The 20,158-nt window shown below is 36.9% G+C and overlaps 1 protein-coding gene across 4 annotated transcripts in view; it reads right to left on the minus strand.

Moving 5' to 3' along the window:
• Positions 1 to 20,158, minus strand: part of LOC131431153 (protein eva-1) — a 443,272-nt gene that overhangs the window by 185,658 nt on the left and 237,456 nt on the right. For all 4 annotated transcript variants that reach the window (XM_058596696.1, XM_058596693.1, XM_058596694.1 and 1 more), the window contains exon 3: positions 4,013 to 4,135. In XM_058596696.1, coding sequence (XP_058452679.1) covers positions 4,013 to 4,135 — 123 coding nt within the window. The remainder of the gene's footprint in view (positions 1 to 4,012; positions 4,136 to 20,158) is intronic.

The raw sequence follows: 20,158 nt of genomic DNA on the forward strand, positions 1-20,158 counted from the left end.
ATAAACAACTGCACAAGTAGTTAGAGAACAGTGTAAACAACAGGACGCAGCCATGGGACAGTCTTTAAAAAAAGGAATCTGCAGCCTAACTATGAAATCTGCTAATTTACAGATTTATCTCTGAATTTTCGAACCGAACACTTTGGGGTGCCGGTAACCGAATTCTGTAGACATTTTGAAAGTGATGAAAAAAAACTTTGGTTGCGAAAATTTTGATAGCATCTGGTATAATCACGAAATGGACTGAATTTACTCTATAAATTTACAAATTTTCGATTTGTGTACTTCAATTTGTAGCACTATCTTTCGTGTTGATATTAGTACCATTATAATTATTTCGACCGCAGCAAAATGTAGACGTGTCAGTTTGTTTTGGTATTCGGCACAAAAATAACGGGCTGCTATTACACACACATGACATTTGTCGGAATTACGTTATTGGCTTTTTGTCAAAAGTTATGGTGCGGGGCTGGCAACCGAACACTGTCCCCTAGAGCAGGGGTTCCCAAAGTGGTCGATATAGTCCTTTTTGCGGGGGTCGTCGTAAACGAAAACTGACTATAGGGGTCGACGAGGTCTAGAAATCGATCCCATATTGTTTGATATAAGTTGTTATTTGGAATATTTACGCTAAAAAAGCTGTATTTATTTGACCATTCGCAGAAGTAAAGTAAGGTAAATATTTCACATCAATATTAAAAAAGCAAAAAATTGAATTTTCAAAGGAATTTGTTGAAGCGGGTTTGAGGCCTAAGTTAATTTTAGTAAATGGATCCATGGCCCGAAATAGTTTGGGAGCTCCTGCCCTAGATTTTCGACCATTTGTGTTCTGATATTCCTTCCTTTAAGTTTTCGTTGTCCTTGATTGATAGCACATAATCACCTAAGGCTTCGTCTGATGATGTTAGTGTCGGGCTCGTCGCTTTGAGAGGTGTTATGAAAAATTATGTATACCATAGCAGAATTGGCCAAAGAATTGCTTTCTCTTTTGAAACTGTTAAGTGGCACGTATGATATTCCGTTGCATTCTCTGACCTTCTTTTTCATCGTCTATACTACGCAGTTTAATGCTAACATACAATCCAATCACATAGCCAGTGTGATGATCAGTGTCACTCTCTGAGGATGCATCGACTTCTTCATGATAACGTGCGGGTTTTCCGTCCCCCAGATGCGACAATTTTGCTTGTTAACATACCCGCCGAGATGAAAATGTGCCTCATCCGAGAAGATGATTTTTTGGCACACATTACCATGATTTTCAATGTAAAACTACACTATTTTTTATTTTTTAGCACATTAAGGTTACTAATGTCGAAATAATCTCTAGTTAAAAAAAGTTAGATGGCGGACCCTGTACATCACTATTGCAAAAACATAAGAGCTGATATTCGGAAAACTGAATTCAGTTCATTTGATAATTTGGAGGAATTGCGGAGCCACCAAAATTGCTTTGAAAAGATTTCATATCAAACATTCTTCTCTTCATTCTTACTGCTTTTTTTAAGGAAAAGTTGACTAACAGCTTTTCGTTCAAAAGGTATTTAATTAGATCCTTGTTGCATAGTCTTAGCATTTGAGATCGTGAACGAAAAGTAATTAATAATTTAAAAAATCATGTCAAATAAAAAAATACCGTCCTTGTGTTGCTACTTCGTTTTAAACTTGAACCAAGTTACCAGGTGTGACAATGCGGGATTATTTTCAAGAGATGTCAAGATGAGATTAGCTCACCATCGAAACTATTATGCCATTTTTTGATGAACCTCATGTTTCTTAAAGCCGTTACTTTTTTGATAGTTGTACGTTAGTGGCTTATGAATTTAGTGAAGAGAACATGTTAGGAATTCTTGCCGAGTTAAGAGCATTAGCGGAAAGTATTGTTTCATTACTTTTTTAAGAAAAAAGCAGCCTTATTCCCATTGAATTCTTGTCAAAGCATACTGTTTGCGCACATTACGTTTGTGGTTTGTCGGAATTATATGCACGAGGAAAATCTGATTCGCGGTGCAACATGAACACACAAATATTTGTACTTAACTCAAATGATTTATTCTGTTCAGTATTATTAGAACTGGAATGATGACAATTACTAGGAATTGTCTATCTTGACTAACGTTCACATTTTAACTAGCTGTAGTACTGAGTTGACTGACTCTAGATTCTAGACCGTCGACTGACTAGTTTACTTTCTGAAGAAGAACCCTCCTGAGGCCACTGATGATTTAATTTATTATATAGGTTGCCTACATTTTTATATGAACACAATTTAACTGTACAGGAAGAGACCGTCATCTGTAATACCTAACTTAGTATGTGTAGAACGCAGTAATGAAAAGTACACTTAGTTCCGTAACGTTAGCTGCCTGTCGTTATCTCTAATTCTGTCTATCATTATTACTAATCGGTTTCTGTTGTGTGTACAGTAAAGCTTACTTAAACTGTCTTCTGAGACTTACCTACTTTGACGTAAACACATACAATCGTTGGTTTAAACGATTTAACAGTGGAGGTTTCAACCACAGGTCAACCTAAACAAAATTTGAAGATGCCGAATCGCAAGGATTGTTAAACGAAGACAATACCGAAACCCAAAAACAAACGACAGAGGTTAAACGTTAGTCGCCAAGCCATTCCAGATTGTCCACACATAATGGAGAAGATTCAGAAGTTGAGTTCCTCATGAGCAAACTGAAAAACGCAAAACTTTGCTTTCTCGGCATGAAGCAAAGAGATTTGCACCGGATCCTGACGGGGGATGAGAAATGGACTTATTTCGAGAAACCCAAGCGCAGAAAAACATGCGTCGCTTTTCGACATAAACTTCGAACCCTATATTGCTTGGGAAAGAATACGATGCTGTGCATTTGGTGGGATCAAAAGGTTGTATTGTACCACAAGCTTCTCAAACCAGGGGAAACTGTAAATACTAATCGTTACAGGACGCAAAAAACCAACGAAATACTTCACGAGATATGAGAAAATCATTTTGCAGCACGACAACGCCTCCGAGCACACAGTGAAATCGACCCAAAATGTAATTTTTTCAACTCAAAAAGGAACTTCTGTTCCAGATACCATACTCTCTAGACTTGGCTCTTCCGACTATCATTGTCGATGACTCACACACTTGCAGAGCAGCACTTCAATAGGTTTTAAGTGGAATATGACTTCACGACTGGATCGCTTTCAAAGATGAACAGTTCTTTCGACGCAGTACTCGAAAGTTGGTGGAACGATGAAAAAAAGCATGCTATCCATGATAACGTGCGGGTTTTCCGTCCCCCAGATGCGACAATTTTGCTTGTTAACATACCCGCCGAGATGAAAATGTACCTCATCCGAGAAGATGATTTTTTGGCACACATTACCATGATTTTTAATGTACAACTGCACTATTTTCACGCGTTTCTCAAGTGTACACACAACCATTTTCGTTCAGCGGAAGGATAAAACTAAGTTTCTGTCAAATCAGAAGTGACATTAAGGTTACCAATGTCGAAATAACCGCTAGTTAAAAAACCTGTTTTAATACTTTGAATAAAGTATATTGAACTTAATATTTGCAATCAACGTGTGTTTCCATTCATACAAAATGAATTGTTCCCATAGAACTTGGTGAATAAACTATTTAGACAACTAAATAAATGAACTACAACGGACGGGTTAAAAATTTTTCACCGCTCTCCTCATGTCGTAAAACTGTCTGTTCTGTTCATGTCATTGAAGTACAGAGTATATTTATATATGTTATCAACATGGTGCTCATTTTTTATGACAGTTTTTATATGGAAACTCCATAGTCAAGATTCGTGCGAATTGATATTTATCTTTGTTTTGGTTCATAAGCTCACGGTCGTTGAGCATTTTATCTGAAACTAAATATTTTCATCAAAAAACCACAGACCACCAAGCTGAAGTTCCCTTGCATGATTCTGACAGTATCCCATGTCAGTATCGTGTTGCCTTCATGGGAGATGTTCGTAAGTGTGAAAAATTTCTTTCAACATACCTCCACTTTGTCCGTACTGTGCTACCTCTATCGATATGCTAGTACCTCGGGGACAGCTCAATGTGACCAGCTCACGATCACACCCGGCTCGTTGATATGTTCGTAGTGTGCCTGATAACAGTGCTGAAACGAGAAATAAAATAAAGAAACCTTTTAGTACATTATATTTTGTGACACTTTGGGCGCGATGATGAAATATAAATTCAATTTCTTTGTCACACTAGCGTGTGGATAGTATTCTCGACTAACAAGCCGGTATCAGAAACAAAATCACAAATCTCGATGAAAGCCAAGTGAGAGTGGAATGTCGTGGAAACGGAAAAGTGCAACTGAGATTTTTGTAATAAATCTCTATTTCACATTATCACATAATTTATTACTATCACACGATGTCGTGGAACGCCTATGGTGTATGCAATATTTATTGCTCCCGTTCATCATATTCTCCCAGCATCGCATCGCTTGCACAATTAGATGAACAAATTAGAGGAATAAAGATTTATGCTACGCGACCAACGGCGACTCTTGTTATGCAGACGCAACGGAGCTTTCTTTCCAGTCGACGTCCTGCTACATTGCTATCATCTCTTTTCACACGCAACATCGCATTTTGTGAAAAGCTTCGGCGTCCATGGGGCTCTTGTAGCTACTCATCTTGCCTACTGGGAATCAAATAACAACTAATTGATTTTGCTTTTCTCGCTGCATAGAAAATTACATGGAAAGCCTCAACAATTTTAATTATGGAATATCTTGTTCATGCGATTGCTTCATTCCAAATCGAGTTACGATTACTTGTACGGAATGAATTTATTAGCAAAATGATAAACATAGAAAACTTGTAGCATTTGCATGGTTCTCCAACCAAGAATATTTTACTTGGGATCATCATTGGTTTCAGCCTCGGAGAGCAACGTGCGCTAAAGGGCTTTCATGCGGAGTAATTGCTCCTAACGAAGGAACGTATACGATGTAGAGGAAACTTTTGTACTATGAAACCTTTTGCGCACGAAATAAGAATTGTTCCGACTTGAAAACCTACGGTAAAGGTATAGCAGCTTTAAATGCTGGGCCTGGGAAGTAATACGAATTCAAACAATTCTTTCATCACAAATTTATAATTATTATATATAATTTATTTTAACCCGACTACAACCTAATTGTGGTTCATCTAATTTGTTTTGTATGTAGAGTGCAATAATCAAGAATCTTAAAAGTTCGAAAAGGTTGTTTTCACAGCTTTCATCCAAATACTACATTTTGATTCGTCGCAGTTTTTTTTCATCGTATTGTTTCCATATTCAGAAAACAAAATGCCAAAGTCAAAGGAAACGAAGGATATTAAAAGTCCTATCCAAACCAGAGAATCCCTATGTGCATTTTAGCACAGTTTCTTCATGTGTCAACACCTTATGATGAAGATTTATTTCGTTTGTATGACGTTCCGGAACACTTGATGACGGAAGAAAATTAAGTTGCTTGACTTTTTTTTCCAAAAGTAGAAAAAGTGCTCAACGGCATACAAAAACATTAATTATAGACGTAATCCATGCGGTTGTGATTCTACCACATAGAAAATCTTCCGCTCTTCTGGCGAACGTGAAAGCCTCCACATAAAGTACCAGAAGGACGCTGTGATTCGTAAACTAGATTCATCATTGTCGGCAAAACCATTTTCGTATAGCCCTAGGCCACAGAATTATTGGCAAAGCAAATAGTATTGATTGTTGCTCGAGAGCTACAAATAACGTTATTGCACTGAATCGGCTCACGGCTTATGTTGATTTATCGAAGAAGCTTTTGTCAAGTCATTCGACCCAAGCGAACAATGTGTATAGGGAAAGCCTTTCACCCGCAAACTGTTGCATTACCAATCGATTTATTTCGGATCAGACGTCACACTAAGGATGAGATTTGTCACGCAGATGTGAGCGAATTGACGCACAAACATGGAAGTCGGGGCTTTTACTTGGGGAGGAAATTCATGTGGGATCACGTGGAGCAACGTGGTGATACGAAATAAGCCTACGGTCCTATCGTTTTTATACACTGATTTAGCACCGACTACGACCAGCTAAACAAGGATGTATTCAGTCTCTCTTCTTCGTGCATTATACAGAAGCGCTACTTGCTTCTTTTTTACTAGTTATTATAATCAAATTACTGATATTTCTTGTAGCCTTCGTTCATAGTGGCGTGTGTAATTTGTTAAGTCTCGTTCACACTATACACTACGCTGGAGTTATACCAATCGATCCAGCTCGACGAACTGAGCAAATGTCCGTGTGTTTATGTGTGGTGTAATAAAGAGATCGAGAGCTCAGGAATGACTGGACTGATTTTGATCAAACTAGACGCAAATGAAAGGTTTCCTCGTCAGCCAGATCGCTATCAACTGTTGTTTAATTTTCGAGTTGTATGTCCGAATTTTTTGACAATATATGTCACAATTGACCTTGTAAACAAAATACGTTTCAGTATTTAGTATGAACTATCCAATAAGGCATCTATTGCTGAAATCCGTTCTTTTCTAACAGCGATATCGATATTTTTGTGTAACGAACTGTTCTCCCTGTTCCAGTAGTAAGCGTTTTGAGCGCTGCATGGTAAAGTGATGTTTGGGTGCAAAGACGAACATGATTTTTGCATCGTTTCGATTTTAGCACGGTTCGTTTTTGGCAACATAATCGTTCAAATATGGCATATGCAATAGGAAGATGGCAGTATTTTCGAATTCAAAATAATTTCATATTTATATTGATTTGAGCTGCTCCCAGCAATAATTGCTGAAAGAACATAACTGCTCACACCCATATACCATTCGAACACGATAGTCCAGATCAACAGATGTGTGTATGTGCGACAAATAATTTTACTCTATGGTGACAAATAATTTTACTCTATGGTTTTATGCACTCATACAAGATTGAAGGATTTCATTTGGATCCGACTTCTGGTTCTGGCGATATAGGATAATATGTATAAAACATGCAAATTATGGCACTCATTTTTCTCGTAGGCTGTATCGCATTCTTCCTTCTACGATTCGGATGAAAGGTCTTAACATCTCATAGAAACTTCCTGTTTTCGGATCAGATTCGACTTCCAGTTTCGGAGAGACAGGGTAATTAGTGCAAAAATGTCAATTTCAATCAAATTAAACGGGCTTGCAGATTTTTATAGTCGATAACCAAATAAACTTAGTTCAGTTATACGGTTATTTCAGTTTCGATTCCGGAAGGTACCCACAATTTTATGGGGCGCACCACAATTTAAATTTTATTATTATTATTATAAATTTTGTTTTTGCCGGAAATTCAGTAAAGGTTATTTCGAATAGGCAGTAAACTTTTTGATGACGATTTCGGTAATAACTTACGTTTGACAAATTTGAGATTGCCGAGACTCAGCAATTTTATTTTCTGCTGAGTTTAGTGCTTGGAAAACGAATGAACTGAAGAAAAATAAGCATCATTCATTCACTTCATGGGTCATGAACATAAATACACCAACAATTAAGTTTTGCACGATGAAGACACAAATGAACTGTCGATTAATAAAATTCATTTTTGATAGTTGCCGTTTGTTTGTTTTGTTTTGCGACTGCAAAATATAAATTGAAAAATGACTAGAAAGTGTCTGTTAAAAACGTGTTCCACAGTGAAAAGAACTCAAAAAGATTGCTCTGTATGCGTTTCCAGCATCTAGAAGCGATATTTGTATAAATATGTGAGGCGACATGCAATTTTTCAATTCAAACGATGAACTGATGAACTTTTAAACTGTAAACAAATACACGGCGGCTGTCAAAAAAAGTTCATTTTGTGAAGTTATTAGGTTTTGCACGAACATGACATAACCTCAAAAAATGAACTTTTTTTGACAGTCGACGTGTATTTGTTTACAGTTTAAATGTTCATCAGAGGTTCATCATTTAAATTTAAAAATTTCAAATCGCCTCACACTAAACAGATTTATACAAATATCGCTTCTTGATGCTGTAAACGCATACAGGGTAATCGTTAGTTCTTTTCACTTTGGAACACGTTTTTAACAGGTACTTTCTCGTCAATTTTCAATTTTTAATTCGCAGTCGCAAAACAAAACAAGTACACGGCAACTGTCAAAGATGAACTTGATTCATCGGCAGTTCATTTGTGTCGTCATCATGCAAAACCTAATGTCATTTTCGTAGAAAACCTAATTGAACCATTAGATTTTCTATCGTGACGTCAGAAATGAACAAGAATTCATCCTTCACAATTCAGTGGTACTGTTTACAAACAAGTTTAAACAAAATCGAGGAATACATCTCAAACAATCATCTTTATACTTCACAACTAGCCACTTTTATTCAATAAATCTCTGAAACGAATCGTTAACAAATGTTTTGAAACTCTATTTAGGCGATATGGACCGTAAATGGTTCCATCCAATTTGTCAACATACAAACAAAAAAGCTGAACTGTCAAAATGTGTTCATCCGATTGAGGTTAGCAGTGACGGTAAAAAACCTAATTCGTCAGACACTTCTAAGCAGACGGAGTTGAGTCACATTGGTATGTATTAGTGAATCAAAGCTTTTCTGTACTTGGAAGGTAAGTGTATAGAAGTATTATTCGTTACTCATTCTCTTGGGCGAAGCAACGAGAAAGTATTTTTGGTTCTTCATCGTTGGCTGTGTATACACGAATCTCTTCATGTGGTTACTAGTTCAACGAGTGAGCAGTGGAATCGTTTAGCACAAATGAAGCTTTCTTCTTCTTCTTCTTCTTTAATATGTTTGGCTATTACTTGCTGCTAAGACCTCTTGATGAATAGCATGAGTGTATGCAATATCGCTAGCGATGGTTAAAGCTTTCACACCTATACTGTATAGTGACAATATTTATGCTCCCGGTGTGTATTCTGGTCTACCAGCATAATATTATTAGTTCCTATCAGCGCCCCTACAGTGTTCATCGTTTGAACGATGTGCAAGTAGCTACATCAGTTCGCATTTACATATGCACTATGTTGGAGCTTTGAAAAGGTACGCCATCGAGGTTACCTTGTCTTAGTAATGAAATTAAAGTTCTGATTGAATCAACTAAGGCATAGCAACTAGTTTTAAGTACAGCAGACAAACGGGTGGATGACAGGTTTGCTTGCGAGAGACCGTCGCTCCCAATTCCGCCGCTGAAATATTTGATAGATATGCGAAAAAACATTTACAAAAATGTAACCGCCTCGTTTAGTTAGAAACCAGTGAAAACAAGATTTAGACAGCACACGCAATGAAGCAAACCGTATTGCGCAATATTATCAATCAAGCTTATCATCTTCTAAAATGAGAGAAATATGCTCCAGGGCAGTGCCCATTCATAATGAAACTTTCCTCATTCACTTAAAGGAACATAAGCTCTGACTGACTCAAAAAAATGAATCATAGCTACAAACAAACCTGAAATAGTTATAAGATCATGTACAAAATAAATGTATTTTATAAATTCATAATGATAATGATAATTTATAAATTCATAATGATAAAAACAGTGTTTAGATTAACTAATGAATACCAACATATTAATATGATATTCGAAATGTATTAGGTTTAGAGTACTATGTATTGTGGATGCCACAGCGAAGAAAAACTTACGTATATTGCCTATGAAATAAACGTATTTATGAAAAAAGGGCACGCTCGTCGGCAAGTATGTATGGAATGGTTCGTTCTCCAATCTGTTTGCTCGTGTATATTTTCAGCATCGAAGCCGGTAACTCAGTCTGTTGGTATGAGTGCTGTAGCTGCGCTGAACGGTTTTGTTGCAAGTCCCTCGTATGATGAATGAATGGTGAAAGCACTGGCCGAGATGATTACCGAGCACTCGGCGGTGCGAATCTCGGCAAAAAATATGTATACTTCTAATGAAGATAATAGATATTGACAAAAACTATACTCATGAAGTGCCATGCGATAGAAACATAGGTGTACGTATTTTTAACAAAGGCTATAGCAGGATAAGCATGTGAAATCTGCCCCCAAAGGGAATTCATATTGTTATACCACATTCGAAAGGTCATAGGCTGGAAACAATTTTCTCATAGTTTCAACCCTTTAACTGCCATATTGACGGAGATAGGGTGGTTCTATTGATTTTTATTTTATTTGATTTTTGAAGAAACTGCTCCTCCGAAAAATTTGAAAAAAATCAGGTATGTTTAAGGTATTATGGGGATGCTTTACAATTTTTTTCAAAAATTTTGAATATGTATTTCTTTCATTAAAAAATACTAGAAAATTTTGAAACATATTTTTTCTCTCTTCCAATTTTTGCACCACCCTGGATTTTTTAGTGATAAATAAAGAATTGTTGGATGTGTTAAAGTGGTATGTTTTCATATTTTTTGAAAATGTGGACGACCAAAGTATTTATTTTTTTCTAAAAAATAAATAACAGTCGACCATGCGTTCCCATCAAATTCTGAGAGAAGGAAACGCATGGTGCTTTATCTTAGCAGTTTCTAGTAGTAGTCGACCATGCGTTCCCATAAAGTTCTCTTAAAAGGGAAACGCATGGTGCTTTGTTCTAGTAGTTTATGATGCAACTCAACCGCAGGGCTTAGAAATCAAAGTAACGAAAAGAAGGAAATGAGTATCAACCTTTGCATAATACATACACGATCATTCTTCGGGTACAACCTAGAAAGCTACAAAGCAAGAACTTACTGGTATGTGGTTTATATATGAATGGTAGTAATATATGAACGTTGCGAGTATCACACATATGCAGTTCGGTTACGGCAGTCAAGAACTAGAGCGAGTGACTGTATACAATTCGATGATTCGATAGTATTTCATGAAATGGTCAAATCGTTTTGCACTGTTGGGTCTCGTACAACGCGGTTTTCTTTTTGCCAGCTCTGTACATTTCACTAAATACATAGCGAGTTGAAACATCAGTGAATTTAATTTTTTCTTTTTTTATATTGGTGTCAAACAAAAGTGGCCACTGATGAAGGTTGGAATCGATTTCTTAGAATTTTTTTTTTCCATAAATACGTTTATTTCTTAAGGCAGTTTACATAAGTTTTTCTTCGCCGTAGCATCACTTTTACATAATATTCTTATCCTAATTTAATTCTAACATAGTCACAACGTTTTGAATTTATTAAAACATATTCTCTTATAGCTTAAATATCATCTTAGGTAACTCGTCATTAATTATGAAATCTACTCGGAAATATTATTTGAACCAAACGATTAACTTCTATAAATTATAAAAAAAAGCTGTTATTTTCAGACATTTTGTTGATAATTTCATAAACTGTTTCGAGTTTGTTTGTATCATTACATAATTTTTATTCTAATTTAGCTATTGGTTGAACTCATGGACGCAGCTGGGATCAGAACTAAGTCTTAAAAGGGGCCTTTATTAAATTGAAACTCCAATTTTCTTTATGAAATGATAAATAAGTTTCATGTATGAAAGGTCACGACAAGCAAGAATGTCTCGAACTGGGATATTGGATAGTCTACCTTGGGTACGCAAAGAATTTATTAGTTGAGATCTGACATCACGATACTCCACGCATGTCCAAACGACATGATCAATATCCCGATAACCTTCTCCGCAAGCACAATGATTAGTCTCGGAGAGCCCAATTCGAAAGAGATGTGCATCTAACGTGTAGTGATTGGACATGAGTCTGGACATCACACGAATGAAATCCCTACTCACATCCAGTCCCCTGAACCATGCCTTTGTCGATATTTTCGGAATAATTGAGTGCATCCACCGACCCAGATCATCTCCATCCCAAGATGCTTGCCAGCTGGCAAGTGTTCTTTGGCGAGACGAGCTATAGAATTCGTTGAAAGCAATCGGTCGCTCATAAATTTCACCCTCAATAGCACCACGTTTGGCTAAAATATCGGCTCTTTCATTGCCAGGAATGGAGCAATGAGCCGGGACCCAGACTATAGTGATTAGATAATTATTGTTCAATATGTCGTTCAGGCACTGTTTTATTTTGCCCAGGAAAAACGGTTCATTTTTGCCAGCAGCGTTTGAGCGAATGGCTTCAATTGCACTCAGACTATCTGTGAAGAGGAAATAATGGTTTGGAGATAATGTGACGATTACACTCAAACTATAATGAACTGCTGCTAGCTCTGCTATATAAACAGATGCAGGTTCTTGAAGCCTAAATGAGGCCGAAACATTATTGTTGAACATACCAAACCCTGTCGCTTCTTCAATTCGCGATCCGTCCGTGTAAAACATTTTCTCAGAGTCAATATGCCTGAACTTACTTGAAAATATTTTTGGGATTTCCGTCGAGCGTAGATGATCCGGGATTCCATGCACTTCACGCTGCATGGATGTATCGAAAAATAAAGTTGAGTCAGGGGCACTTAGGATGCTGACACGGATAGGAATATATCTTGAAGGGTTGATTTCCTGTGACATATGGTTAAAATATACTGTCATAAATTTTGTTTGAGATCGAAGCTCGACTAGTCGTTCGAAATTATTAATTACCATGGGATTCAGCACCTCACATCTTATTAGCAGGCGTGATGAAAGATCCCAAAATCGATCTTTTAATGGAAGAACTCCCGCCAGAACTTCAAGACTCATTGTATGTGTCGAATGCATGCAGCCTAAGGCAATTCGCAAACAACGGTACTGAATTCGCTCAAGTTTGATAATATGGCATTTCGTTATCAGATACCTAATGTGTCCTCCCCACGTGCATTTGGAATCGAACCACACCCCGAGGTATTTAAAAGTTAAAACCTGTTGGATCATTCTTCCCATCATATGGAGCTGAAGCTGCGCGGGATCATGCTTTCTTGAAAAGACGACTAACTCTGTTTTCTCCGCAGAGAATTCGATACCAAGATGAACAGCCCAAACGGACAAGTTATCTAAGGTATCTTGCAATGGTTTATGCAGATCAATAGCTTTGGGCCCAGTAACTGAAACCACGCCATCATCTGCCAATTGTCTTAGTGTACATGGGGTTACTAGACAGCTGTCAATGTCATTCACGTAAAAATTATAGAGGAGCGGACTGAGGCATGAGCCTTGCGGGAGACCCATGTAGCTAATTCTGAATGTTGCCAAATCGCCATGTGAAAAATGCATGCGTTTCTCTGACAAAAGGTTGTGCAAATAATTATTTATAACCGCTGGGAGTCCATGTTGGTGGAGCTTGTCTGAAAGAACATCAATGGAAACTGAATCAAATGCTCCTTTAATGTCTAAAAATACAGATGCCATTTGTTGCTTTTGAGCGAAGGCAATTTGGATGTCAGACGAAAGTAATGCAAGGCAATCATTCGTCCCTTTATTTCTACGGAAGCCAAACTGAGTATCTGACAACAAACCGTTCGTCTCGACCCAAGTGTCGAGACGTCGTAGAATAATTTTTTCGAACAATTTTCTGATGCAGGACAACATCGCAATGGGTCTATATGAGTTGTGATTGGAAGCTGGTTTCCCCGGCTTTTGAATGGCGATAACTATCACTTGTCTCCAGTCAGGTGGAACAATATTTTGCTCAAAAAACTTGTTGAACAATTCCAACAAACGTCTTTTTGCGAGGTCGGGCAGATTCTTCACCAAGTTGAATTTAATTCTGTCCAACCCAGGGGCGTTATTGTTACAAGACAAGAGTGCTATAGAAAATTCCATCATTGAAAATGGGTTATTAATAAAACCATTATTTGGAGGAGATTCCCGTATAATGCTCTGCGTAGGAACAGAATCTGGGCAAACTTTCCTAGCAAAGTCAAATATCCATCGGTTCGAGTATTCATCACTCTCATTGCCCACGTTACGATTCCTCATTCGTCTGGCCGTATTCCAAAGAGTGCTCATTGAGGTTTCTCTTGACAAACCTTCGACAAAATGTCTCCAATAGCTACATTTTTTGGCTCGAAGTATGCTCTTGTACTTGGTTTCTAAAACCATAAGTTTTTCAAAATTCTGAGGAGTTCCTCCTCCCCGTTTTAGAAACGTCTTGCAAGCATTTTGTTTTGCGAGTTTAGCCTCTGAGCACTCTTTGTCCCACCAGGGGTTGGGAGGCCTTCTGCTAGTCGTTGGCCCAGGAAAGCGTTTAGTTTGGGATTGTTCTGCGGCCTCCAGAATCGAACAAACGAGGAAGTCATATTCTTCAAGTGGAGGGAGCTCTTCCATTGAATTCAAAATACTAGAGATACTACTTTGGTATTTAATCCAGTCGATATTTTTTGTCAAATCATATGGAATACTAGCTGAAGTAGCAATGCAATTGCTATTGCTAATTGAGATGATGATTGGTAAATGATCGCTACCGTGTAAATCAGGCAATATTTTCCAGGTGCAATCTAGTCGAATTGATGTTGAGCAAAGAGATAGATTTAATGCACTTGGGCGTGCAGGAGGTCTTGGGATCCGTGTCATGCTACCCATATTTAATACCGTCATGCTAAAATTGTCACAAATGTTTTGTATTAAAGATGATCTGCTATCATTGTAAACGGAACCCCACATCATTCCGTGCGAATTTAAATCCCCCAGAATCAATCGTGGAGCAGGAAGGGCTTCAACCATTTCATTAAGCTGTCGCTGTCCAACTTGTGCTTTTGGAGGAATATAAACCGAAGCTATGCAAATATCTTTGCCTTTAATGTTTATTTGGCAAGCAACAACTTCTATACTAGAAGTTGAAGGGATGTTTAATCTATAAAAGGAACAGCATTTCTTAATTCCCAAAAGCACTCCACCATACGGAGAGTCTCTATCGAGACGTATAATGTTAAAATCATTAAAATTTAAAGCTATGTTTGAAGTAAGCCATGTTTCGCATAAAGCAAATACATCACATTTTTGACTATGCAATAAAATTTTAAATGATTCAAGTTTTGGCATGATGCTTCGACAATTCCACTGCAGGACAGTGATTGTATCATTTGCGGCGGGTGATAAATTATCCATCAAAAGATACAAAACCTGAGACAATTGGCCATTGAGCTGATAACTGCTTCAAAAAATTTCTAGCTATTGGAAGGAATGCCATTATGAGGGTCTTTAAGGGTTCAGATATATTGAATGCTGAGAAAATCCATTCAACAATTTCCGAAAACTTCAGTAATCCTGTTGGTGGCTGTGAAATGGAGCCCACAGGATTATTACCTTTTTCTGTGCTAGATCCTGGATTGGTTTGTGAATTTGACAAACCAGGAGGCACAGTCTTTGGTTTTGACTTTTTTTGTTTAACACGGGGATCTTTTTTTGAAGATGAAACTTTAGGTGTCTTTTTTGGTAATTTGGAAGAAGACTTCTTTCTCTTAACTGACCCTTGGGTAGTGATAAACGAATTACCTTCACTATTTTCGTCAGAGTCAGAGTCCTCTGGTTCCTCTAGATTTGAAAACCCGTTTTCGGTTTCCAAAGGGGGGACATCAATGACCGTTTTAAGCATTTCTGCATATGTGCGCTTAGACCGTGCTTTTAAAGAAAGCTTAATTTTGTCTTTGTGCACTTTAAATGCAGTGCATACTGAAATATCCTCATGAGGACTTTCCCCACAATAAATACATTTTTCAATTTCCTTGTTGCAATAATTATCTTTATGAGGTCCTTCACACTTAATACATTTTGGTTTATTGCTACAGTAAGTAGCTGTGTGTCCGAATTTTTTGCAGTTCGTACAATTCATTACATTTGGAACAAAAAGCCGAACAGGGAGGCGAATTTTATCGACATAGACATGGGACGGCAACGCAGATCCGGCAAATGTCACTCGAAACGAGTCTGATGGGCGATAAACTTTTTTTCCCTCTTCATAAACTACTGAGTACAGTTGTTTGCACTCCAGTATTTTCACACCCTCAAGCATAGAGTTCTTGAAACGACCAACACCATGCTTGAGTAAATCATCTACCGAAAGACTCGCTTCGGTAACAACACCGTCAATTTCGACATCTTTGTGGGTATGTAAACTTTATACTCTTTATTGAAATGTTCCGAAGAGACAATATCATTCGCGTGTTTCAAATTATTTACCACAACACGAATTTTATCGTTATTTACTTTTATGATCTCTTTGATTGAAGAGAATCGTGATGTCAAACCTTTAGAAATTTGGTAAATGTTTAATGGCTTTGATATACGTCTAAAAAAGACTATCCAAGGCCCAGAAGAGCCCTCCTGATATTTTTTCGTTCGTGGGGGTATAGGATTCATGCTAGGATTTACGTCCATGGATTCATCCATCACATTAAAATTTTTAATCAAACTTTAAAGTAAAAAATGAAACCAACACTACACAGTACTCAATCAAAAGGAAAAGAAAAAACTTCTACCTTGAAATTGTTGTCTATCTCCGTTGCACTGCCGTGTAGATCCTCGTTGCTCTAGATGTTCTTGTTGGATGCTGATTGTTGGATGTGATGCTACTGCTACCTGTCATCCAGCACCACTCGATTTCCGATTTACTTTTGTCTTCGCCAGCTGCAACCAGCGCAGGTCACCGGTTTATACCTGCGTGTTGTATGGCAGTGGAAAGACCGAGTTGTCTTGTCTCCTTCTTCCTTGTGCTCCGCACCGATATGCTTCTTCACCGAAGTGCCTTCGCACCGGTGTGCCTTTGCACTCTCCTGCTTCTGTGTGCCTTTGCACTCTTCTTCTTCAATGTGCCTTTGCACTCTCCTGCTCAGCACTTGTGGCTGTATATTGTGGCCTGGGTAGAGCTTGGGAAACGCCCTTTGTTGTTTCCTTCACCAGCTTGGCCCAGCACTAGGGCTCTCTTATGCAGCACGATTTTACGTTTTAACGGCTGCTGCCAACAGGTCTCTACCTGTAGTTCAACCGTTGTCGTATTTAACGCGTGTAAACTAACCAGCGTTATTAAACTGTACGCTTCTATACACAACCTTCTCGGTTGAACGGCTATTACTGAATGTTGATATCTCTTAGAATTGTTTTTCCATAAATACGTTTATTTCTTAAGGCAACTTACATAAGTTGTTCTTCGCCGTAGCATCACTTTTACATAGAATTCTTATCCTAATATAATACTAATATAGTCACATCAATTTGAGTTTAATAAAGCATATTCTTCTTATGTTTTAAATATCATATTATTTAAACCAAACGATGAACTGCTATAAATTTTAAAATAAGCTGAAATTTTTATACATTTTGTGGTTGATTTCATAACCCACTTGGAGTTTTTTTTTATCAGCACATCATTTTTAATAAAATTTTGCTATTGGATGAACTAATGGACGCAGTAGGAGTCAGAGCTAAGACTCAAAAGGGTCAATTATTAAATTGAAACTTCAATTGTCTTTATGAAATGATTAAGAAGTTTCATGTAAGAAAGGTCACGAAAAAATTTCTGTAAATTATTGACTGTAGTTTTCATTTAAATAGGAAATGGGATAAAAATGTTATAAAAATACATTGCTGTTTCAATGCACACATTTTCTCTCTGATTCTTTTCGTTTATTCTATAGAATTATCATCGTCACTTGGTAGCTGTTCTGATTTAAGCATTTCTGACAATATTTTCGCCGGTCTTACAATTCTGGATAAAAACCGAGCATAAGGAAAAGTAATGAATAATCGCGGCCTCGTGTGAACAGCAACCAACAGTTCTATTGCCAATAACTCATTTACAGCAACGGCGCTGGATTCCCAAATATCCAGTCGAATTTGTAGTGTACTCGATATAGTACTTGTAAGCTTTTAAAAATGAGACTTATTACCGGCCCGAATAGCTTTTTTGTGATCTGTGTGTCTCAATTGGGTCATCTCGTGATAAAGCTTTAAATCCAAAATTACTTGGCAGAACATCCTTTTCAAAAGCTTCTATTCTAGAGCTACGATATTCCGATACTTGTTGCTCTCGTTCTCGGATTGATAATATTATCTTATTAGAACTTACCGTTCGCAATTTGAACAAAATTATTAAACCTGTAAAAACCTGGAAGCGTTCCTCTGAAAGTGAAAATCACTTACTGAGTTCATTATGTATTCTCAGATATTTTCTGGAAAATATGGAGCTTTCAACACAATATACCCAAAAATTAAAGAGATCGATTCAGCGAATCAAGTTTTTAATAGACATGGTCGATAAATGCTTGATTTGAAATTATGCAAAGGTTATAACTCAAAAACGAAAAATAACGCATCACTATTTTTTTTATATCTGTTGTTGTTTCAAATTTTAGAAGAAATATAAAAATATATAGCGCTATCAGTCTACAAACCATGAAAACCATCATGAAGATATTCGACGTTTTCAAACACAAAATTCCAACTTTATCTTTATCACACATTTTTCCAGAAAACTATAGACATCCCTCGATAACATATCTTCATGATAACTTTTGACGCTGTAATGAAATCTTCATTCTTTCTTTCACTATTCTTTCATTACATCCATCAGCAACACATAAAAAACTTACACCCGCTCTAGTTCTTGACTGCCGTAACCGAACTGCATATGTGTGATACTCGCGACGTTCATATATTACTACCATTCATATATGAATCACATAACAGTAAGTTCTTGCTTTGTAGCTTTCTAGGTTGTACCCGAAGTATGATCGTGTATGTATTATGCAAAGGTTGAAACTCATTTCCTCCTTTTCGTTACTTTGATTTCTAAGCCCTGCGCTTGAGTTGCATAAACTACTAGAAAATAGCACCATGCGTTTCCTTCTCTCAGAATTTGATGGGGACGCATGGTCGACTGTTATTAATTTTTTAGAAAAAAATCAAATTTTTTGGTCGCCCACATTTTTAAAAAATATGGAAACATACCACTTTAACATGTCCAAAAATTCTTTATTTATCACTAAAAAATCCAGGGTGGTGCAAAAATTGGAAGAGGGAAAAAAATATGTTTCAAAATTTTCTAGTATATTTTAATGAAAGAAATACATCTTCAAAAATTTTGAAAAAAAATGTGAAGCATCCCCATAACGCCTTAAATAGCCTGATTTTTTTCAAATTTTTCGGAGAAGCAGTTTCTTCAAAAATCAAATAAAATAAAAATCAATAGAACCACCCTAGCTCCGTCAATATGGCAGTTAAAGGGTTGAAACTATGAGAAAATTGTTTCCAGCCTATGACCTTTCGAATGTGGTATAACAATATGAATTCCCTTTGGGGGCAGATTTTACATACTTATCCTGCTATAGCCTTTATTTTCATTTGGCACTATATTGTTGTAATTTTTAACCCCCTAAATAGCTTTATTTGATTCGTAAGGCTTTTTTATTTGACCTGTTTTTTCGACAATTCAACGTTTGTGTATGTTTTGGAGTTTGAACTAAAAGTTTGCGGTTACAACACAGACTAACAGACAGGACACTCGAATTGATTTCTTTAATGATTTTAACGATCATTTCGAATATTACTTTAGTTGGGACAGTACTCGCATATGTCATGATGACGTCAAGTTACCCTATCAAAAACAATCCGTCTGTCATCTAGACTGTGTTTATTTATCTTATTTACCAACAGAGTTTTCATACAGGATACAGATTTAATACATAATTTCAGAACTAAATACAGAATTGTGCCTACTTATCGTCCTCTAACGCAATACAAAATCAAACCCATGTTCTGTTACGATATTTACTAGCTTTCGGGTGAAAACTACCAACACTATCAAAAAATAGCCTAGATGACAAGCTCATTTGACATGAACTTTTCAAACATTCCGTGCGAAAAACTAACTGAAAAATATAAATATTGCAGCTATGTAAATATCACAAACCAATAATCGGTTTCACGTATTTGAGAAGTAATAACTGCTGAACAACTGAACAATAAATTGTTGCCTTCAAACATTGCTAAAAACGTTAAATATATTATCAACGTAATCCCATAATTTATTGCGACGATTCATTTTCAAATATTCTACAAAGCCTGATGCAAAAAAAACTTTTACATAACACAAGGGGTGAACCGATAGAAATAGTTCGCGCAGTTCAATATAGTGGAAAATTTATTTTTTGAAGAATTCACTCATAGTGTCATGTTTGTTAGCCTGTGGCCTGTACAAGGTAAGGCACTAGCACTAGTGAAAAATAATATGGATATCGCATCTACGAAAATACCCACAAAACTTTTCATCTTGGAGTTTACCTCGCACAAC

This window comes from Malaya genurostris, chromosome 2 (genome assembly GCF_030247185.1).
Source record: "Malaya genurostris strain Urasoe2022 chromosome 2, Malgen_1.1, whole genome shotgun sequence".
Taxonomy (NCBI): Eukaryota; Metazoa; Arthropoda; class Insecta; order Diptera; family Culicidae; genus Malaya; species Malaya genurostris.